The sequence below is a fragment of the Staurois parvus genome, unplaced genomic scaffold (assembly GCF_062004578.1).
Source record: "Staurois parvus isolate SC_StPar_1 unplaced genomic scaffold, SC_StPar_1.0 ptg001242l, whole genome shotgun sequence".
Taxonomy (NCBI): Eukaryota; Metazoa; Chordata; class Amphibia; order Anura; family Ranidae; genus Staurois; species Staurois parvus.
Window position 1 is genome coordinate 12,813 of NW_028319038.1, and position 25,100 is coordinate 37,912.

Sequence of the window (25,100 nt, forward strand, 5' to 3'; positions counted from 1 at the left end):
CGCAAACCTACCTCTCCACCCCTCACCTCACCCCTTCAGTCTCCTCCTCACCTTGCCCCTTCAGTCTCTGCCCCCTCACCTCACCCCTCAGTCTCCTCCTCACCTCACCCCTTCAGTCTCCGCCCCCTCACCTCACCCCTTCAGTCTCCGCCCCTTCACCTCACCCCTTCAGTCTCCTCCTCACCTCACCCCTTCAGTCTCCTCCTCACCTCGCCCCTCAGTCTCCTCACCTCGCCCCTTCAGTCTCCTCCTCACCTCGCCCCTTCAGTCTCCGCCCCCTCACCTCACCCCTTCAGTCTCTGCCCCCTCACCTCACCCCTTCAGTCTCCTCCTCACCTCACCCCTTCAGTCTCCGCCCCCTCACCTCCCCCCTTCAGTCTCCTCCTGTCATGGAAATTTTGTATTATTGGTCGAACTTTAAATGTGTCATATATTCGTGTTATTCATATGTCTCTCGTGTGGCTTAATTAAAGCTCTGAAGGCTGCAATTGGGCATGCGCATGTACAATGTATGTATTACAGTACTCAGCTTGGTAATGGATGAGATGGCAGATCTGCGCTTATAGACCGGCGTGTATACCACCACGGCATTCCATGCGAATGCTGCTGTCAGTAGACCGTGGGCCTGTATCCGCATATCAGCAGCATAGTACCACGTGGGCTTCATAACGCAATGCGCAAGCGGTGTGAACTCCGTGTGTAGGCTTGTGCATATCTTACAACCCATTACTAATCTGAACTGTATCTCGGATGGATGTGTTTTAATAAAGATCGTATCGGGCCCATCCAGGTACAGACTGATATTTTTAGGGAGTGCTTGTGCAGAGAATTTTGCATACCAATAGAAGCTAGTAGGACAGGAAATATGACCTCAGATGGCTCATAGGGGGGAAGGGGAGGAAGTCTGCTGACCTCAGAAGACTCATGGGGGAGGACCAGTGATAGATAATAGCAAAGGCTATGCTCCAATTGGAATGTACATCCTCTGTATAGGCAATCCCCATTGCATTGTTCGGTGGGAGGGATTTGACTTTATTCATGTGGGGGGCATGTGTGTATTTTTAATAAAACAGAGAGCTGGGTCTAAAATCAGCTCCTTCTGTTTCCAACTATGAAGCCTACTCAACAACCGATTTGCAGACTATCTGTGAATCAAGGGGAATAGACACCCGGTTAAAAAACAGGGCGGATTGCATCAAAGCGCTACGAACCACTGATCAGACCCCTGCCCCCCAGCTATACCCTGATCTGAGGGACCTCAAACCTGAAGGTGCAGTAAGCGAGGTGGTTAATCTAAGCCCACCGATGATGCTGGGTCAGCCCTTGCACTCTTCCCGAACCGAGGCCTATCCAGTCAGGGTGCAGCAATTTGAAGGTCCTCCCAATGCACAGGGGGAACGGACTTTAGGGGAACGGGTAGTTTGGCATGTCCCCTTCACCCCGACAGAGATCCGCACTATTCTGGCTGAGCTCCCGGACTATCGAGTCAATCCGAGAGGATTTGCTCGAATGTTTGGACAAAACCAGTTCAGCTATGGTATGAGCGGGTCAGATTGTGCACAGATCCTACGGGCAAAGGTGGGCATGGAAGTGGCCAGTACAGTGATTGCAGGGTGCTCTATAACCACGCATGAGGAGATGACTTCAGGGGGCAAAGAGTTCTGTACACAGCTAAAGGCAAAGCTTCCAGAAATGTATGGTGCTACCTCTACTACGGACATGATGAAGCTCACCCAGGGTCCTAATGAGGAAAGCGCCTGCTTCTGGCGCCGTCTCAAGCAGACGGCACTGGATGCGGATCTGGAAGTTGGACCTGATGCTCCAACTGAAGGGGTAAAGGTGACCGCGACGCACATTCTGTTGCGGGCCAAATTTTTGGAAGGCATCGATACTAAAATTCGGGAAAGGCTGGTTCTGGCCCGACCCGAATATAATGAGATGTCTATCCCTGCTATCCTTTCCACTCTTGCGGCAATAGAGAGGGAAATGGATAGAAGAAAACAAGACAAGGCCAAAGTTCTTATGTCCCAGACCCCACACGAAAAACCAAGGGATCTGGGTCACAGGAAGGATAGGCCCCCACCCAGGTGCTTCCAGTGCCACCAAACGGGGCACATGAGGAGGAGCTGTCCCCAATTACCTAAAGGTCGGTGGCAGTTCATTCCTGATGAGTCCTCCGCCCCTATGACCACCATGGTAAGTAACTCCTATGAATTCTCATAGGAAGTTGACAAATCGGTGTCGGCCCAGATCCATCTTTTTCTAGAGGAATTAAAATATCCCCTCCCTTGCCTCACCGACACCAGTGCAGCAAGAACGGTCCTGCGAAAACAGGACATCCAAGGCAAGGTACCCCTCTCAGGGGAAAACCCTCCTAACCCCTACTAACCTCACTATCAAACGATGCACTATTCTTAACCCAGCTTCTCTTCTTCCTGTGTCGGAAGATGAGAAGGGGGGGGAGGACAACAATGACAGTGCTGAATTTTGCAACACGACTAACAATACTAACACCTCTTCTGCTAACATGTCTTCTTTGTCCACTACTAATCTCTCTTCCAAAGGACACGACTGTATTTCTTTGGTGGAACTGGAGTCAATGGCGACACACCCCATATCACCCCGAGAGTAGCGGTAAGGTTGAACGTCTTCCGATACCCAAAAACCTTGGCCTGAGTGTCTCCCCATTGCCCCCTATTCCATCCGGAATGCCCCTCGGCAACCACATGGGCTGTCACCCTACGAGGTGTTGTTTGGGGGACCTCCCAAAACAGGGTTGTACTTTCCTCAACAGTTGTTGTCTTTGCATTCACAGCTTACAGGTTATGTGCAATCTCTGCAACGGGAGCTGCAGAAGATACACCATCGGGTTCGCGAATCGCTCCCCGATCCAAATACAATAACAGGTGTTCTTTCTATTGAGCCAGGTGATTGGTTCGTCCTAAAGAAACATCAAAGAACCGGACTCGAGCCACGGTTCACCGGACCATACCAAGTCCAGCTGACGACACCTACCTCACTCAAGCTCGAGGGACGAGACAACTGGGTGCACGCAAGCCACTGCAAGAAGCTTCTCAGCTACACCAGAGAATGAGGGGTGTCATTTTCCTTTTTCTTTTTGTTTGTATGTCATACATGTGTGTGAACGGAGGAAAAGACGGCAGATACCCCAACCTTTTATTTAAAATGCACCTGCGTTTAGCCAGAACCGCCAACAAAACCAACTGTTGGGTATGCTCTAAGCCCCCACCCAGTCATCACATGTCCGCAATGGCCGCTGTTCATGCCCTATATGACATCCGCGTCGGCATGAAAAAGCAAGGGACCCCTGGTCAGCCCCCACGTAGACATTTATCGGTAGAACTTAATGACACATTTTTAGCAGGTAACATCAGTTTCAGCACCAATATTAGCTCTAGCTCCTGTAGGACCCTCGTCAGTCCATTATGGGTAACTGGACAGCTAGGCAGCCCTCAGGTGTGCTTTAACATCAGCTTTGGCACAGGTAACAAGTTTGTTGGGATTACCACCTGCGAGGGAGGTATAACTGTCAATCTGACTAACCAGACTTCCCTTCTGAGTAACCACACTGACCGACCAGACCACGTGTGTTGGAAGGACGGATGTGATGTGCAGACTGAGGGAGCAATCCCCCAGTCTGTGCAACTGTTGCTCAGTGCCAGAGGCCGAACGAGGAACTCCTCCTGTTCTGCTCTGACAGGTCCATACTATTTCCTGTGTGGTTCGGCAGCCTATAGAACATTCCCCCAGAACGCGAAAGGTTCGTGTGCCCTCATAAAGCTAGTCCCCGCATCCTATGTAGTGATGGACCATGAAGAGTTGATGGTCCACAAGAAGGTAAGGATGGCAGGGAGAGTTCGCAGGGAACTGTTCTCTGAGGGCGACCAGGCATGGGCTTGGTTCCCCTCATGGACAGGATGGGGAATAGAACTTATGAAGCGCCTGAACAATTTTTCTGTCATCGTGGATAGTATGTTTAACGAGACCGTAGAGGCTGTCAGAGAAATTGCCCAAGAACAACGGCAGATGGGAATTTTAGTGCTTCAGGAGAAGATGGCCCTTGATTATCTTTTAGCCGCCAAAGGGGGGTTCTGTGAGTTCATCGGAGAGGATTGTTGTACTTGGATAGAAGACACCGATGACAAGGTCCAGGCCCATATGGACAAAGTTAGTGAACTACAGGGAAAAGCTAGAGCTATAGCTAGTGAGGGTTGGAATCCGTTCAAGGGTTTGGGAGGATTGGGAGATTTCCTGTTCTCCATCGGATCTTGGTTGAAGGAAGTGGGAGTGTATATCCTGATGCTTCTCTTTTTCATCTGCCTTTTATATGCCGCGGTGAGATGTTCCTGTTGCCTCATCGACCGTGTAAGCCAAGCTCGGGCAGACGACCACATCTCCATGCCCGCTCCGGGGATCCCACTCCAACCACTGATCGGGGGAAGACCTCACCAACCAACCACCTTCTCTACAGATTACGTCCTGGCTTCCCTCTAATTTATCTCTCTGAAGACCACATTCTCCAAGACCTTCAAGCAAGCTTCAAGCCTCATCATTGTTTGTGTCTGCGATTTGGAAAACTGTCTGGGTCGAGACCAGCCTTGTGTGGCCCCGTCTGCAGGGGCAATTTGAGAATCTATTGCTGGATCTCCCCAGACCACCGTGGGATCACAAGCTTTATTCATACCACAAGTCTGTTTGTGGTTTTTGCAAGAGCCTTCCTGTAGTGAAGGTTCCAACGCTCTTGAGGATCATCGCTTCAATCAAGCCTGTTTGCGTCGAGTCTGCGTCGGGTCTTGTTGTTTCAGGTACCCCGTGGAGCTTTATTCTCAGGGACAACTACAGGAACTCTTTGAAGTTTGAGACTACACCCATCAAGCTGAAGAAGATCAAGAAGGGACACGAGGAGAATATGATAAAACAGGAGGGAATGTCATGGAAATTTTGTATTATTGGTCGAACTTTAAATGTGTCATATATTCGTGTTATTCATATGTCTCTCGTGTGGCTTAATTAAAGCTCTGAAGGCTGCAATTGGGCCATGCGCATGTACAATGTATGTATTACAGTACTCAGCTTGGTAATGGATGAGATGGCAGATCTGCGCTTATAGACCGGCGTGTATACCACCACGGCATTCCATGCGAATGCTGCTGTCAGTAGACCGTGGGCCTGTATCCGCATATCAGCAGCATGGTACCACATGGGCTTCATAACGCAATGCGCAAGCGGTGTGAACTCCGCGTGTAGGCTTATGCATATCTTACAACCCATTACTAATCTGAACTGTATCTCGGATGGATGTGTTTTAATAAAGATCGTATCGGGCCCATCCAGGTACAGACTGATATTTTTAGGGAGTGCTTGTGCAGAGAATTTTGCATACCAATAGAAGCTAGTAGGACAGGAAATATGACCTCAGATGGCTCATAGGGGGGAAGGGGAGGAAGTCTGCTGACCTCAGAAGACTCATGGGGGAGGACCAGTGATAGATAATAGCAAAGGCTATGCTCCAATTGGAATGTACATCCTCTGTATAGGCAATCCCCATTGCATTGTTCGGTGGGAGGGGTTTGACTTTATTCATGTGGGGGGCATGTGTGTATTTTTAATAAAACAGAGAGCTGGGTCTAAAATCAGCCCTTATGTGGATTGCAACCAGCCTTAGAGTGTCGTGTGATCATTCTAGGGTAACGGAGCTCCAATTCTCCCACAATTCAACAGAACCAAAGTATTTGGATGGGCAGGAATCGTGTAGTTTAGCTGCAGTCGTGGTAAGCGAGATTCGCACAGCTTTATGGGGGATTTCTGCGCATCCAACTGCGAGTACTCACGGTAAGGAGAAATTCGTTAAAGCGAATTTCCAAGACACTCCTCACCTCGCCCCTTCAGTCTCCTCCTCACCTCGCCCCTTCATTCTCCGCCCCCTCACCTCACCCCTTCAGTCTCCTCCTTACCTCGCCCCTTCAGTCTCCTCCACACCTCACCCCTTCAGTCTCCTCCTTACCTCGCCCCTTCAGTCTCCTCCTCACCTCGCCCCTTCAGTCTCCTCCTCACCTCGCCCCTTCAGTCTCCTCCTCACCTCGCCCCTTCAGTATCCGCCCGAATCACGCACCTCCTGAACGACATATCAGACTGGATGTTGCTCCATTTCCTCAAAATGAACCTTTCCAAAACCGAGCTCCTAATCTTCCCCCCCACCCCGCGCCCCCCCATCCTCTCCATCACGACCAACAATGCCACCATCAGTCCCACCCCGCAAGCCAAAGTCCTGGGTGTCACCCTGGACTCCAACCTGTCCTTCCAACCCCATGTCCAATCGTTGTCCAAATCTTTTAGACTTCACCTCCGAAACATCTCCAAAATACGCACATTTCTCACCCCAGACACTACTAAACAACTTGTACACTCCCTCATCATCTCACGCCTGGACTACTGCAACTCCCTCCTTACCGGCCTACCCAAACACACGCTATCCCCGCTCCAGTCTATCCTGAACTCAACGGCCAGACTCATCCACCTCACCAACCGCTCCGCTTCTGCCACCCCCCTCTGCCAATCCCTCCACTGGCCTCTACTCAGTGTCCTCCACCCCCCTCTGCCAATCCCTCCACTGGCCTCCACTCAGTGTCCTCCACCCCCCTCTGCCAATCCCTCCACTGGCCTCCACTCAGTGTCCTCCACCCCTCTCTGCCAATCCCTCCACTCAGTAACCTCCACCCCTCTCTGCCAATCCCTCCACTGGCCTCTACTCAGTGTCCTCCACCCCCCTCTGCCAATCCCTCCACTGATCTCCACTCAGTGTCCTCCACCCCTCTCTGCCAATCCCTCCACTCAGTAACCTCCACCCCTCTCTGCCAATCCCTCCACTGGCCCCCACTCAGTGTCCTCCACCCCTCTCTGCCAATCCCTCCACTGGCCCCCACTCAGTGTCCTCCACCCCTCTCTGCCAATCCCTCCACTGGCCTCCATTCAGTGTCCTCCACCCCTCTCTGCCAATCCCTCCACTGACCTCCACCCCTCTCTGCCAATCCCTACACTGGCTTCCCATTGCTAACGAATCAAATTCAAAACATTAACAATAACATATAAAGCCATTTATAACTCCGCCCCAAATTACATCACCAATCTTGTCCCCAAATATCACCCAAACCGTCCTCTCCGCTCCTCGCACGACCTCCTGCTCTCTAGCTCCCTTGTCTCCTCCTCCCATGCTCGTCTCCAGGACTTCTCCAGAGCTTCCCCCATCCTCTGGAGCTCCCTACCCCAATCCATCAGACTATCACCCACTCTGCTCACTTTTAGGTGATCTCTGAGAACCGATCTCTTCAGGGAAGCCTATCCTGCCCTCAGCTAATAATGGAATCTTCTCCTCCTCCTACCAGTCCATCCCCCACAGTTACTACCTCTTGTACCACTAGCCCCTCCCTCCTAGATTGTAAGCTCCCAGGATCAGGGCCTCCTATCCCTCTTGTATTGAACTGTATTGTTGCTGTATTGTCTCCCGTTATATTGTAAAGCGCTGAGCAAACTGTTGGCGCCATAAATCCTGTATAATAATAATAATAATATAGAAATCCTGAATAATAATAATACTGTTCTGCTCAGTGATGGGTCAGAGGGAACGATCTCATTGTGTGACTTATCCTGCAATTGGTTTTATCTCAGCACTTATTCTCTACTGTTCTACTTTGTGATTGGTCTGAAGGGACATAACAAGCGCTTCCAGTGTGACCTATCCTGCATTTGTTTTGTCTCAGCAGTTATATTTTACTGCTCTGCGATGGGTCAGACGTGACACAATGGGCACTTCTAGTGTGACCTATCCTGCAATAGGTTTTATTTCGCCACTTCTTTACTGAATGGATCAGACAGGACACAAGTGCTTCTAGAGTGTCCTATACTGCCGCTGCTTTTATCTCAACAACTGTTCTTTACTGAATGACAGACAGGGCATATGTGCTTGTAGTGTGTCCTGCGCTGCAACTGGATTTATCTCAGCAGTCATTCTTTACAGTTCTACTTTGTGATGGTCAGACAGGGCACAACTGGCACTTCCAGTGTGATTCATGCTGCAGTTGGGGGGGGACATTAGAGCATCAGCTCCTTTGTACAGAGACTGATGTGACTGTGGGGGAGGGGACGTTAGAGCGTAAGCTCCTCTGTACAGAGACTGATGGGACTGTGGGGGAGGGGACGTTAGAGCGTAAGCTCCTCTGTACAGAGACTGATGGGACTGGGGGAGGGGACATTAGAGTGCAAGCTCCTCTGTACAGAGACTGATGTGACCGTGGGGGAGGGGACATTAGAATGTAAGCTCCTCTGTACAGAGACTGATATGACCGTGGGGGAGGGGACATTAGAATGTAAGCTCCTCTGGTACAGACTGATGGGACTGCGGGGGAGGGGACATTTGAGTGTAAGCTCCTCTGTACAGAGACTGATGGGACTGTGGGGGAGGGGACATTAGAGCGTAAGCTCCTCTGGTACAGACTGATGGGACTGTGGGGGAGGGGACATTAGAGCGTAAGCTCCTCTGGTACAGAGACTGATGGGACTGTGGGGGAGGGGACATTAGAGCGTAAGCTCCTCTGGTACAGACTGATGGGACTGTGGGGGAGGGGACATTAGAGCGTAAGCTCCTCTGGTACAGAGACTGATGGGACTGTGGGGGAGGGGACATTAGAGTGTAAGCTCCTCTGGTACAGAGACTGATGGGACTGTGGGGGAGGGGACATTAGAGTGTAAGCTCCTCTGTACAGAGACTGATGGGACTGTGGGGGAGGGGACATTAGAGCGTAAGCTCCTCTGGTACAGACTGATGGGACTGTGGGGGAGGGGACATTAGAGCGTAAGCTCCTCTGGTACAGAGACTGATGGGACTGTGGGGGAGGGGACATTAGAGTGTAAGCTCCTCTGGTACAGAGACTGATGGGACTGTGGGGGAGGGGACATTAGAGTGTAAGCTCCTCTGGTACAGAGACTGATGGGACTGGCTCAGTGTTCTCTGTACAGCGCTGTGGTATATGTCAGAGCTATAAATGTATAATAATAATAGTGGCAGTTAGGATGGATATTCAAAAGACTCCAAACTTAACAATGGCAGGAAAAAAACTTTATTAATCCAGATCAGAAAGACAGACTTCGTTTTTTTTTTTCAAAAAGCCAAAATATTTCATGAAGAAAATCATCATCGATCGGCCCGGAACCATCCGAACATCAGAGAGACTCCAGGATCGCAGGTCAGCTTTAGTTGGATGCGATGGTCTGAGAGAGCAAGAAAAGGTGATTGTATGTTACCGGCCTTCAGTGTTCAGCTCAAAATATTCCAAGAGATACAATTAAATGAAAGTGTTACTGAACTCCGGACCCCGCATTCACTATATCCACTCTCCCCGGACCCCGCATTCACTATATCCGCTCTCCCCGGACCCCGCATTCACTATATCCACTCTCCCCGGACCCTGCATTCACTATATCCGCTCTCCCCGGACCCCGCATTCACTATATCCGGTCTCCCCGGACCCCGCATTCACTATATCCGCTCTCCCCGGACCCCGCATTCACTATATCCGCTCTCCCCGGACCCCGCATTCACTATATCCGCTCTCCCCGGACCCCGCATTCACTATATCCGCTCTCCCCGGACCCCGCATTCACTATATCCGCTCTCCCCGGACCCCGCATTCACTATATCCGCTCTCCCCGCACCCCACATTCACTGTATCCGCTCTCCCCGGACCCCGCATTCACTGTATCCGCTCTCCCCGGACCCCGCATTCACTATATCCGCTCTCCCCGGACCCTGCATTCACTATATCTGGTCTCCCCGGACCCTGCATTCACTATATCTGCTCTCCCCGGACCCCGCATTCACTATATCCGCTCTCCCCGGCCCCTGCATTCACTATATCCGCTCTCCCCGGACCCCGCATTCACTATATCCGCTCTCCCCGGCCCCTGCATTCACTATATCCGCTCTCCCCGGACCCCGCATTCACTATATCCGCTCTCCCCGGCCCCTGCATTCACTATATCCGCTCTCCCCGGACCCCGCATTCACTATATCTGCTCTCCCCAGACCCTGCATTCACTATATCCGATCTCCCCGGACCCCGCATTCACTATATCCGCTCTCCTCTCTCGGGGTGCGATTCTGATGGGGAAACCGCACAGAAACCACATCAGTGCGAACCTTCGCTAACAGTTTCATTTTCTAAAGTTGTCAGCGCCATCTAGCGTCAATAACGTGGCATTTACTCCAGGAAAATCCCCCATTGCTACCACTAGATGGCGCTGAGGATCCTCCAGACAAAAAAACGCAGAAAGCAAATGACTCTGAAGCCTTGGATCTCTGCGACTGATTGATGCAAATTTTATATACATGGACCTCTTAGCAATAGGTACGAACCGTGCTGATCCAGCTGTTATATTCGGAGACTCTGGTGAAGACGGAGGGCTTCTTGTAGTAGTTGCATCCCAGCGATGATCCGAAGCTAACGACCCCATGAACCTCCCAGTCGCCCTGTGCGTTCTGACAGTTCAGCGGTCCGCCGGAGTCGCCCTGCCGAGATGAAGTTCACGTGTCAACACAGGAAAGACAGAAAAAATGGAGGACGGGCGTCTGAAGAGGCGTGTGCGCACCATCGCCACGTGAAGAGCGCAACACGTATGTCAACGATGCGATTTTCCAGTCGCAACCCCGTTTTTTTTCTCATTAAAGCGGTGCTAGCGACTCTCTAGCCATTGGATCGCTTTTCATAGCAGCGGGAGGGGACGTTCCAGTACGCCCCCCCCTCGCCGCTCGCCACTGTTCCTCGGGCTCACTGCTAAGCACAGCGATTCGACAACGCGGCCTCCTCAAGACGCTACGGTCTTTGATCGCCTCTACCATGAAGGAGGACCCGAGCGACGTCCGCTGAAATTGTACACAAATCGCAGAATAAAAATCTTCACAGGTCTCAATAAAGTCGCACCTGAAATTGTGCTGAAATTGCACATAAATCGCACGATTTTAAATCGCAGAGGCGTGACTGGTGACTAAAACCTCGGTCACATCAGGTGCGACTTGGCATGCGATTTGCATGCCCTGCGACTTTCAAATCTCACCCTATTGTCAGCAATTACAGCGGTCATATCAGTGCAGTTCCCACTTGGGTCGGAGCCGCACCGATTTCCAAAGTAGTGCATGCGCTACTTCAGGTGCGACTTTCATAGAGATCTTGCACATCGCAATGAAATCGGCAGGTCACCCGATTTTAAAATCGTGCGACTTCACCGTAATAATGTGACCGGGGTGCAAGTGCTCAGTCATGCCGGTGCGATTTCCAGTGCGATTTGGGAATTTAAAATCGCATCTAATGAATGTGAACGTCAGCGTCTTAACACGTGCAGCGCATTTAGTCACCGGTCACACCGCTGCGATTTAAAATCGTGCGATTTGTGTGCAATTTCAGCGTGATTTCTGAAGACTTTATTGCGGCTTGTGAAGATGGTATGCTATTTGCAAGTTGCAGGGCATGCAAATTGCATGCCAAATCGCACCCAATGTGACCGGGGGCTTAGTCACCAGTCACACCGCTGCAATTTAAAATCGTGCGATTTTTGTGCAATTTCAGTGTGATTTCAGGTGCGATTTCTAAAGATTTTATTGCGACTTGTGAAGATTTTTAACGATTTCTTGCAATTTGCAGAGCGATTTCCATCGCAAACAAATCGCATGATTTTAAATCGCAGCGGTGTGACTGGTGACTAAGTGCCCGGTCATACTGGTGCGATTTCCAGTGCGATTTGGTAACTGAAATCGCATCTAATGCATGTGAATGTCAGTGTCTTAAAATGTCAGCGTCTTAATGAATGTGAATTGCTGCGGTGCGATTTCTAAAGCAATTCTTGCGTGACTTTTTGTGAAATTTTGTTGCGATTTCACATACATAGAATAGAATGGAAATCGCACCGCAAATGGCAAGAAATCGTTAAAAATCTTCACAAGTCGCAGTAAAGTCTTCAGAAATCACACAAATCGCATGATTTTAAATCGCAGCAGCGTGATCGGTGTCTAAGTGCCCGGTCATACTGGTGCGATTTGGGAGTTGAAATAGCATCTAATGCATGTAAATGTCGGCGTCTTAACCTGTGCGATTTGCTGCGGCGCGGTTTCCAAAGTAGTTCTTGCGTGACTTTTTCTGAAGTTTCTTTGCGATTTCGCAAACATAGAATACAATGGAAATCGCACCGCAAATTGCAAGAAATCATTAAAAATATTCACAAGTCGCAATACAGTCTTCAGAAATCACACGATTTTAAATCGCAGCCTTGCGACTGGTGACTAAGTGCTCGGTCATGCCGGTGCGATTTCCAGTACGATTTGGAAATTGAAATCGCATCTAATTCATGTGAATGTCAGCGTCTTAACATGTGCGATTTGCTGCGGCACGGTTTCTTAAGTCGTTCTTGCGTGACTTTTTCTGCAGTTTTCTTGCGATTTCACCTACATAGAATCCAATGGAAATCGCACTGCAAATGGCAAGAAATTGTTAAAAATCTTCATAAGTCGCCATAAAGTCTTCAGAAATTGCACTGAAATTGCACACAAATCGCATGATTTTAAATTGCAGCCTTGCGACTGGTGACTAAGTGCTCTGTCATGCCGGTGCGATTTCCAGTGCGATTTGGAAACTGAAATTGCATCTAATGCATGTGAATGTCGGCGTCTTAACACGTGCGATTTGCAGCGGTGTGGTTTTTAAAGTAGTTGCGTTAATTCTTCTGCAATTTTGTTGCGATTTCGCAGACGTAGAATATAATGGAAATCGCTCTGCAAATTTCTAACCCGGGCTTAGAACGGTCCTATCGACGCGGTTTCTCGGTCGGCTTGCAAATCGCACCTGAAATCAGAACGTCCCCCGACTTTGAAATCTGTAATGCCGGCCATCGGCCGAATTTTCGGGCGAACAACGAAAAATCGGTCGTTCTGTTGCCACCAATGCTTACGAAATCGGCCATTTTTTGTAAATTTTCCAGCATGAGCGAGGAGGAACCGTGAAAATCGGCCGACGACATTGCCCCACTAAAGGTGCAAATATTGGCCGATTATTGTTTCTGACGAAAATTCGGCCGATAAACGAACCGTCTATGGCCTGCAATAGTCGCACGATGACTGGGGTGGCCCTTCAAGCAACATCGTGTCTTTTTAGCATCCCTCCAGTGCCGTCGCTGTGCATGATGAACGAGGGCCGAGGAGTCTCGTCTGGCCAGGGCCAGACTGAAAACTCATGGGGCCCCCGGGCAATAGGAGATCATAGGGCCCCCCGGGATATAGGGGATCATGGGGCCCCCTGGCAATAGGAGACCATGGGGCCCCCCGGGCAATAGGGGATCATGGGGCCCCCGGGCAATAGGGGATCATGGGGCCCTCCGGGCAATAGGAGATCATGGGGCCCCCCGGGCAATAGGGGATCATGGGGCCCCCCGGGCAATAGGGGATCATGGGGCCCCCCGGGCAATAGGAGATCATGGGACCCCCCGGCAATAGGAGATCATGGGGCCCCCCCGGGCAATAGGGGATCATGGGGCCCCCCGGGCAATAGGAGATCATGGGACCTCCCGGGCAATAGGGGATCATGGGGCCCCCGGGCAATAGGAGATCATGGGGCCCCCCGGGCAATAGGAGATCATGGGGCCCCCCCGGGCAATAGGGGATCATGGGGCCCCCCGGGCAATAGGAGATCATGGGGCCCCCCGAGCAATAGGGGATCATGGGGCCCCCCGGGCAATAGGAGATCATGGAGCCCCCCGGGCAATAGGAGATCATGGGGCCCCTGGGCAATAGGGGATCATGGGGCCCCCCGGGCAATAGGGGATCATGTGGCCCCCCGGGCAATAGGGGATCATGGGGTCCCCCGGGCAATAGGGGATCATGGGGCCCCCTGGGCAATAGGGGATCATGTGGCCCCCCAGACAATAGGGGATCATGGGGCCCCCTGGGCAATAGGGGATCATGGGGCCCCTGTGTCCTCGCCCACACTCAAACCACACCCAAAAAAGCCTATGAAAGGTAACAGAGGCATCACATGGGGCCCCCTACTGACCCCGGCCCTTGGGCAGTGCCAGAGTTCCCAAATGGTCAGCCCGCCTCTGGTTTGGCAGTACATACATAGCAGGATGACACGATGCCGTCCCCTCCAGCGCAGATCATGTTGGTCTTCACGGTATTTCCCCACCAATCACGCTGAGTGCACGTGTCGTGGTCCACAACCAGGAGAAGACCTTGCTGCAAGGCGTCTGCGCCAACTCCGTTCGCTAAAAAAAAAAAAATCAAATTTCATTTTATTAACATCAGTAAAAAATAAGCAGACACGGGCAGAACAAAAATACAAAAATGTATCCGAATGTTCGAATGACAATAGTAACGGATTTGAACGAATCTGAAACAACGAAGCAAAAATTTCACCTGAATTCGACAGAACAGAATACAATATAAAATAAAAGAATAGATTAGAATAGAATAGAAAAGAATAGAACAGAATTAAAAAAAAAACAGTATAGCATAAAATAGATTTCAATAGAATGGAAAAGAATAGATTAGAATAGAAAACAATATAAAATAATAGATTAGAATATAAAAGAATAGAATAGAAAAAAAAATAGTAGAGAATAAGATAGAAAAAAATATAACTTGTCTTCTGGTAATCAAATTTTGAAGAGAATGAAATTCATATTTGAATAGAATAGATTAGAATAGAAAAGAATAGAACATAAAAGAATAGAATAAATTAGAATAGAATAGCAAAACAATAGAAAAGAACACAATATAAAAGAATAGAATATAATAGAAAAAATAGAAGAGAATAAAATAGAAATAAATATATCTTTCTTCTGAAATTCAAATTTTGAAGAAAATATGAATTTTAATTGAATAGATTAGAATAGAATAGAAAATAAAAGAATAGAATAGATTAGAATAGAAAACAATATAAAATAATAGATTAGAATATAAAAGAATAGAATAGAAAAAAATATTAGTGTAGAATAAAATAGAAAAAATATAACTGTCTTCTGATAATCACATTTTGAAGAGAATAAATATGAATTTTAATAGAATAGAATAGAAAAGAATAGAATAGAATATAAAAGAATAGAATAGAAAAAAACAGTATAGAATAAAACAGAAGAAATATAACTGTCTTCCGATAATCAAATTTTGAAAAGAATAAAATTTGAATAGAATAGAATAGATTAGAATAGAAAAGAATAGAACATAAAAGAATAGAATAAATTAGAATAGAATAGCAAAACAATAGAAAAGAACACAATATAAAAGAATAGAATATAATAGAAAAAATAGAAGAGAATAAAATAGAAATAAATATATCTTTCTTCTGAAATTCAAATTTTGAAGAGAATATGAATTTTAATTGAATAGATTAGAATAGAATAGAAAATAATAGAATAGAACATAAAAGAATAGAATAGATTAGAATAGAAAACAATATAAAATAATAGATTAGAATATAAAAGAATAGAATAGAAAAAAAAATAGTGTAGAATAAAATAGAAAAAATATAACTGTCTTCTGATAATCACATTTTGAAGAGAATAAATATGAATTTTAATAGAATAGAATAGAACATAAAAGAATAGAATAGATTAGAATATAAAAGAATAGAATAGAAAAAAACAGTATAGAATAAAATAGAAAAAATATAACTGTCTTCCGATAATCAAATTTTGAAAAGAATAAAATTTGAATTTGAATAGAATAGATTAGAATAGAATAGAAAAGAAAAAAATAGAACATAAAAGAATAGATTAGAATAGAATAGCAAAACAATAGAATAGAACACAATATAATAGAATAGAAAATAATAGAATAGAAAAAATAGAATAGAATAAAATAGAAAAAAAATAGGTAATAAATATGAATTTTAATAGAATAGATTTGAATAGAATAGAAAAGAATAGAATAGAACATAAGTTAGACACCATTATACTGCATATCGAGGTCCAGGAGTCTGGAGAGACACATTAGACCTCCCAGGAGAGCCGTACAAATATATATTTTCAGAAGGAGAGGACAGAAGTTTCAGTCTGTGGGATTCCCATGGTGAAAGTTTCCTTGAACCCGATTAAATCCAAGGCTCACTTACTCTGGAGGTTCCCCCAGCCGGTGACGAAGCAGCCAACGTTGTTTTCAAGGATGACATCAGCAGGGGGCAGGCAAGCGGGCTGGATGGTGTCACTGAATTCTACGGGTTCTGCCAGCTTAAGGAGAGAGATGTCATTCCTGGAGGAAGCAAAGGAAGTGTTGACTATGGAACCCCGCAACTTAAAGGAGCAATACAGCTGACACGACGCAGAATTATTTATGTAAGGTACATCGCCTTGGAGAAGTCTTCCCCCTGAAATGTTCCCCATGTTGTCATGTTACAATGTATCCCCCCCCTGAAATGTCCCCCATGTTGTCATGTTACAATGTATCCCCCCCCTGAAATGTCCTCCATGTTGTCATGTTACAGTGTATCCCCCCCCAAAATGTCCCCCATGTTGTCATGTTACAATGTAGCTCCCCTATCCCTGAAATGTCCCCCATGTTGTCATGTTACAATGTATTCCCCCCCCCCCATGAAATGTCCCCCATGTTGTCATGTTACAATGTATCCCAACCGAAAGGTCCCCCATGTTGTCATGTTACAATGTATTCCCCTCCCCCTTAAATGTCCCCCATGTTGTCATGTTACAATGTATCCCCCCCCTTGAAATGTCCCCATGTTGTCATGTTACTGAGGTATTCACCTTAATGTCTACATATGCAATTTTTGTAATAAAGCATCATTTTTGAGGAATTTCTGAGTATCGCTTTCTGTTCGTGATGTAACCGCTTTTTCTGTGAATCTCTTTTCACATCCCCCCTTTTTTTCATGTTTGGTTTTTGGTTACTTGGCAGATAAAATACATTCAGTGATACATTTAATTTATGGTGCCTCTTGCCCCCCTTTTTGCCATTAGTACCTGCTCAATGAACCTTCACTAGTGACGCCATTCTCACGCAGTTACATTCATGTCTGGGCGTGGCAGCGACTGATGCAGACATTATTATAGGTCACCGCCTACTGTAGATGTAAAGGGTTACCTGCTCAACTAACCTGCACTAGTGACGGCCATTCTGACTCAGTTACATTCCTATCTGGACGTGGCAGCGAGAAACACAGACTTTTTTTAGGTCACTGCATAGGTGTAAAGGGTTACCTGCTCGATGAACCTGCACTAGTGACGCCATTCTCACTCAGTTACATTCCTGTTTGGGCGTGGCAGCGACTGATGCAGACATTATTATAGGTCACCGCATACTGTAGGTGTACAGGGTTACCTGCTCAACTAACCTGCACTAGTGCCGGCCATTCTGACTCAGTTACATTCCTATCTGGACGTGGCAGCGAGTGATACAGACATTATTATAGGTCTCCGCATACGTGTAAAGGGTTACCTGCTCGATGAACCTGCACTAGTGACGCCATTCTCACTCACATTCCTGTCTGGGCGTGGCAGCGAGTGATACAGACATTATTATAGGTCACCGCATACTGTAGGTGTAAAGGGTTACCTGCTCGATGAACCTGCACTAGTGACGCCATTCTGACTCAGTTACATTCCTATCTGGACGTGGCAGCGAGTGATACAGACATTATTATCGGTCACCGCATACGTGTAAAGGGTTACCTGCTCAACTAACCTGCACTAGTGACGGCCATTCTCATTCAGTTACATTCCTATCTGGACGTGGCAGCGAGAAATACAGACTTTTTTTAGGTCACTGCATAGGTGTAAAGGGTTACCTGCTCGATGAACCTGCACTAGTGACGCCATTCTCACTCAGTTACATTCCTGTCTGGGTGTGGCAGCGAGTGATGCAGACAATATTATAGGTCACTGCATACTGTGGGTGTAAAGGGTTACCTGCTCGATGAACCTGCACTAGTGATGGTCATTCACACTCAGTTACATTCCTGTCTAGGTGTGGCAGTGAGAAATACAGACATTATTATCCCTGATATTCAGAAGCAGTAGGAGGTTACCCATTGGCTAGAGCATTGGAGTTCCATTTGGGGTGGTTGATGAGCTTGGTGACGCTGATGGTCTTGATGTTGGGTTCCACCTGTCTCAGGTTGTGTCTTCCGAGTTGAACCCGGTACACATTGGAGGAGCTGCAGGCAAACAAACGATGGGACACATGAAAGGACTGGCGTAGCCGGTTGGGCTTCACATGCATTGCCTCGCGGCCACTCTTTGACCATCTCTACCTGGCATGAGATGGTCCCAAAGACTCCCCGAGGAGCCATGGGCTGGGGTACCTCCCCATAACAGAGGCCTCCACAGGGAGACTCATGGCTTGGCCTAACCAGCACCTGCAGTAGACTGTCCCTTCCTCACACCTTTACGGCAATGGACCCCAATACCAGTCCTTTCCCGAGGACTCATCTCCAGGACTGTTCCCATGAGAGCCGAGGTCTCCAAACAGTCACCTGGCTGTCTACAAGAATTTATCTGCTCCTCGGTCCGAGGACCAACGATGTATCATTAATGGTCAGAGCTGGAGGACAAACGACAGTGTAGGCTGGGGAATCCTGATGTAAAGAGGACTCTGATGGGGACCCTGATGTGAAGGACTAATCTGATGGGGTCCCCGATGTAAGGGGACACTCTAAAGGGGACCCTGATGTAAGGAGGTCTCTGATGGGAATCCTGATGTGAAGGAGGACTTTAAAGGGAACCCTGACATAAGGGGGGGACTCTGGTGGGGACACTGTTGGGGACCCTAATGTAAGGGGGGAGTCTGATGGGGTCCCCCATGTAAGGGGAAACTCTAAAGGGGACCCTGATGCAAGGAGGTGTCTGATGAGGACCCTGATGTGAAGGAGTACTCTGATGGGGATCCTGATGTGAAGGACTTTAAAGGGAACCCTGACATAAGAGGGGACTCTGGTGGGGACCCTAATGTAAGGGAGGGCTGTGGTGGGGACCCTGATGTAAGGGAGGGCTCTGGTGGGGTCCCTGATGTGAAGGAGTACTCTGATGGGGTCCCTGGTGTAAGGGAACACTCTAAAAGGGACCCTGATGTAAGGAGGTCTCTGATGGGGATCCTGATGTGAAGGAGGACTTTAAAGGGAACCCTGAGAAGGGGAGACTCTGGTGGGGACCCTAATGTAAGGGAGGAGTCTGATGGGGTCCCTGATGTAAGGGGAATCCCTAAAGGGGACCCTGATGCACGGAGGTCTCTGATGAGGACCCTGATGTGAAGGAGGACTTTAATCTATATATATACTGTATGCGGAAATGTGTTTTTATTACAAAATATATGAAATATATACACTGCGTGTCTTTAGAAATACAAATCTACTTTTTTGGAACACATTTACAGATATAGGTAAAAATGACTTCTCTGTATGATAAAAAAAAAATCCGAAGAATATATTTAAAAAAAAATATATTTAAAAAAATATTTTTTAAAATATTTTTCATATATTTTGTAATATATAACAAAATGCATTTCAACATACTGTTGGCGCCATATAAATCCTGTATAATAATAATATATAAATCCTGTATAATAATAATATATATAAATCCTGTATAATAATAATATATATAAATCCTGTATAATAATAATAATAATAATAATAATATATAAATCCTGTATAATAATAATAATATATAAATCCTGTATAATAATAATATATATAAATCCTGTATAATAATAATAATAATAATATATAAATCCTGTATAATAATAATATATAAATCCTGTATAATAATAATATATAAATCCTGTATAATAATAATAATATATAAATCCTGTATAATAATAATAATAATAATAATAATAATAATATATAAATCCTGTATAATAATAATAATAATAATATATAAATCCTGTATAATAATAATAATAATATATAAATCCTGTATAATAATAATAATAATAATAATAATAATATATAAATCCTGTATAATAATAATAATAATAATATATAAATCCTGTATAATAATAATAATATATATAAATCCTGTATAATAATAATAATAATATATAAATCCTGTATAATAATAATAATATATATAAATCCTGTATAATAATAATAATAATATATAAATCCTGTATAATAATAATATATATAAATCCTGTATAATAATAATAATATATATAAATCCTGTATAATAATAATAATATATAAATCCTGTATAATAATAATATATATAAATCCTGTATAATAATAATAATAATAATAATATATAAATCCTGTATAATAATAATATATATAAATCCTGTATAATAATAATAATATATAAATCCTGTATAATAATAATAATAATATATAAATCCTGTATAATAATAATATATATAAATCCTGTATAATAATAATAATATATAAATCCTGTATAATAATAATATATATAAATCCTGTATAATAATAATAATAATAATATATAAATCCTGTATAATAATAATATATATAAATCCTGTATAATAATAATAATATATAAATCCTGTATAATAATAATATATATAAATCCTGTATAATAATAATATATATAAATCCTGTATAATAATAATAATATATATATAAATCCTGTATAATAATAATAATAATATAAATCCTGTATAATAATAATAATAATAATCCTGTAAAATAATAATAATATATAAATCCTGTATAATAATAATAATATAAATCCTGTATAATAATAATATATATATAAATCCTGTATAATAATAATAATATATAAATCCTGTATAATAATAATAATAATATAAATCCTGTATAATAATATAAATCCTGTATAATAATAATAATAATAATCCTGTATAATAATAATAATAATAATATAAATCCTGTATAATAATAATAATAATAATAATAATCCTGTATAATAATAATATATAAATCCTGTATAATAATAATATAAATCCTGTATAATAATAATAATAATAATATATAAATCCTGTATAATAATAATATATATATAAATCCTGTATAATAATAATAATAATATAAATCCTGTATAATAATAATAATAATAATATAAATCCTGTATAATAATATAAATCCTGTATAATAATAATAATAATATAAATCCTGTATAATAATAATAATAATAATAATAATCCTGTATAATAATAATATATAAATCCTGTATAATAATAATATATAAATCCTGTATAATAATAATAATAATAATATATAAATCCTGTATAATAATAATAATAATAATAATATATAAATCCTGTATAATAATAATATATAAATCCTGTATAATAATAATATATTTGAACAATATTCTTCCCATATATATTGACATATATATGAATTTCTACAATTTTGGCCGTACTATAAATATATATTTTTTTTAATATGTTGAATACGGCCAAAATTGTAGCATTTCAAATACATGTCAATATATATTTTCTTCCCTGTGGGCATGAAGGGGCTGCCTTGACACAACAGACATTTATCTATTCCTTTAGTAATCCAAACACCGAAATGTTTGGTAAACGTCGCTCGGGGGGTGAATACGGACCATCAGCCCCCTGAAGGCAAAGCCCCCTTTTACTTTGGCGCACCATACGCTTCACCTACCTGATGCAGTGGCCCGCGGTCAGCACCCATTCAGATGAGATGAGCGATGCCCCGCATGTATGGTACCAATATCCCCCCGACGTGTACTGGAGGGACACCTGTAAGGAAGGAGCAAAGATGCGTTGTCACAGGAAATACCGGAGATTGTGCACACTGCAGAGGGATGTGCTTTGTTCATGTTTCACGACTGAGGTGTACAACCCGTTTAATGTCACCGTTGAGCAGGGGTGGACTGACCATTTGGGAACTCGGGCACTGCCCGAGGGCCCGGGGTCAGTAGGGGGCCCCATGAGATGCCCCTGGTACCTTTTTCATAGGCTTTTTTGAGTTTGGGCAAGGACACAGGGGCCCCATGATCCCCTATTGCCCGGGGGCCCCATGAGTTACCAGTCCGCCCCTGCCGTTGAGTGTATACAATCTATAGATCTGCTGCTCACCTGCCAAGGCCAACTGTGCGGCACGGCGTCCTCGCCATTTACCACCCGCGACGTGGCCGGCTTGTAGGTGGGAGCGCCACAGCCGTACGCTGAGGAATAGAAGCATAAAAGGCAAAAAATCAGCAACGCGGGTCACAAAAATGTTAGAAAGATGAGAGATTCGATCGATGGGTCATTGATCCAACAACCACATCTCACATAAGACCGGAGAAGTTAACGTGTAACTCAAGGCAAAACCTTTTTTTTTTTTTTGGTTTTGGGCGGAGTGGAGAGGGATTGGACCCCTGTCAGGCTTTTATTGTCCCCAGAAAAGTAATAGAGGAGAAATCTTCCAATGGGGTTCCTGATGGTGACAACGGTGGGTTGCAACAGGCACTTGTCTCCAAAAAAAGCCCGTATCCCACATGGAAGAAAAATATGTTTGAAATACTAAAATTTTGGCCATATTCAATTATTCAGTATATTTAAAAATAAATAAATATATATATATATATATATATATATATATCAAAAATATATTTGAAAAAATATATATTTGTAAAAAATATTTTTCATATATTTTGTAATATATAAAAAATGCATTTCAACATGCAGTATTTATACATACATATATATATAATTTTTTTAATTTATATATATATATATATATATATATATATAAATATATATATATATATATATATATATATATTAAAAAAAAATTATATTACAAAATATATGAAAAATATTTTTTACAAATAGATATTTTTTAAATATATTCTTCAGATTTTTTTTATAACATATAGAAAAGTCATTTTAACATTTTTTTTACATATATTTGTAAATGCATTCCAGAAATGTAGATTTGTATTTTATATATATATATATCAGGGGTGGACTGACCATTTGGAAACTCGGGCACTGCCCGAGGGCCCGGGGTCAGTAGGGGGCCCCATGAGATGCCCCTGGTACCTTTTTCATAGGCTTTTTTGAGTGTGGGCAAGGACACAGGGGCCCCATGGTCCCCTATTGCCCGGGGGCCCCATGAGTTGTCAGTCCGCCCCTGATATATATATATTACATCATTTGTATTCATTCATTTTCTTTTTTCTTTTTATTAAAACAACAGACATGTCTATACATACCTGCTCTGTGCATGCTTTTGCACAGAGCAGCCTGATCCTCCCCTTCTGGGGTCCCCCCACCGGTACTCCTAGCCCCTCCTCTTCGGCGGGTGCCCCCACAAAAAGCCCTTTCCATGGGGGTACCCGTGTGGGCTCGCTCCCGAGTCACCCTGTCTGCATCCATTGACATAGAGTGTGCGGCTCGGCTCCGCCCACCTCCGCTCTTGTGTCACAGCATTTGATTGACTGCAGCGGGAGCCAATAGCTACCATCTCTATCAATCTGTCCAATGAGGAGGGAGACTGCGGCTAGAGCCTTAAGGCTTTAGAACCACATTCATGATAAGAAAAGCATTGATATAGATCCTCTGCAGCCCACACAAATAGACCCCCAGCAACAATAGATCCCCCCCAGCTGCAATAGAACCCCACGGGGGAAAAAATAACAACTCCCAAGCAACAATAGAGCCCCCAGCAACAATAGGCAGACAGCAGCCAATTGAACCCCCCTCCTTCACCTCAACAGTAGATTTCCACTAGGAACATAAAACCTCCCCCTACAACAAAGTGCCCCCCACAGCAACAACAGATCTGTCACTGGAAACAATGGATCCACCCCAGCAACAATAGATCTCCCAGCAACAATAGACCCTCCAGCAGCCATTAATTGAGCCCCCTCCTTCAGCTCAACAGTAGATTTACCCCTAGGAACATAAAACCTCCCCCTACAACAAAGTACCCCCACAGCAACAACAGATCTGCCACTGGAAACAATAGATCCCCCCAGCAACGATAGACCCTCCAGTGGCCAACATTAATTGAACTCCCTCCTTCACCTCAACAGTAGATTTCCTCTAGGAACATAAGACCTCCCCCTACAACAAAGTACCCCCACAGCAACAACATCTGCCACTGGAAACAAAAGATCCCCCCAGCAACAATAGACCCTCCAGCACCCAGCATTAATAGACCCCCCACCTCAACAGTAGACTTCTCCCTACAACAAAATACCCCCACAGCAACAACAGATCTTTCACTGGAAACAATAGATCCCCCAGCAACAATAGACCCCCCACCACCTCAACAGTAGATTTCCCCTAGGAACGTAAGCCCTCCCCCTACTGGAAACAATAGACCCACCCCAGCAACAATAGATCCACTTCAACAACAATAGATCTCCCATCAACAATAGACCCTCCAGCAGCCAGCATTAATAGACCCCCTCCTACCTCAAGAGTAGATTTCCCCTAGGAACATAAACCTCCCCCTACAACAAAGTACCCCCCACAGCAACAACTGATCTGTCACTGGAAACAATAGATCCCCCAAGCAACAATAGACCCTCCAGCAACCAACATAAATAGACCCCCCACCTCAACAGTAGACCTCTCCCTACAACAAAGTACCCCCACAGCAACAACAGATCTGCCACTGGAAACAACAGATCCCCCAGCAACAACAGATTCCCCCCAGCAACAATAGACCCTCCAGCCCTGGAAAAAAGTATGAAACTATAAAATCACGAGTTCAAATAGGACGAACCTCCGACAGCCAACAGCAGCAAGGCGAGCAGGGAATCCATCGTCCTCGGTCAGACCCGTCAGACCCGGGGGCCCTATTTATTCAAACTATTCCCATCGATCGGTTGACATATGGAGTGTTAAATATATCGCTTATCTCCTCCAAAAAAAGCATATTTATTTATTTTCGCTGCCCAAAATATATTTTATCGCAGCCATTTATCTGCACTGACCTTGCTGGTTGTAGAGCAAAGGGCACACCTTCAGCACAAGACCCGGCCATACTTGTTTTTTTTTTGTTCTGTATTTTATATATCTTTGTTACAAGTTGCAATATATTTTTTTCAATTAATATTTTTAATTTATTTTGTATATATAATAAAAAAAT

The 25,100-nt window shown here is 44.5% G+C and overlaps 1 protein-coding gene across 1 annotated transcript; it reads right to left on the reverse strand.

Moving 5' to 3' along the window:
- Window positions 1-9,118: 9,118 nt before the first annotated feature.
- On the reverse strand, window positions 9,119-24,806 carry LOC149437926 (chymotrypsin-like elastase family member 2A). Its single transcript, XM_089660438.1, has 8 exons — window positions 24,735-24,806; window positions 22,091-22,179; window positions 21,654-21,751; window positions 18,093-18,221; window positions 16,167-16,303; window positions 14,174-14,319; window positions 10,430-10,582; window positions 9,119-9,285 (listed from the first exon to the last, which is right to left on the reverse strand). The coding sequence occupies exons 1-8, from the start codon at window positions 24,772-24,774 to the stop codon at window positions 9,268-9,270; spliced, it is 810 nt and encodes a 269-aa protein (XP_089516564.1). The 5' UTR covers window positions 24,775-24,806; the 3' UTR covers window positions 9,119-9,267.
- Between the last annotated feature and the right edge of the window lie 294 nt (window positions 24,807-25,100).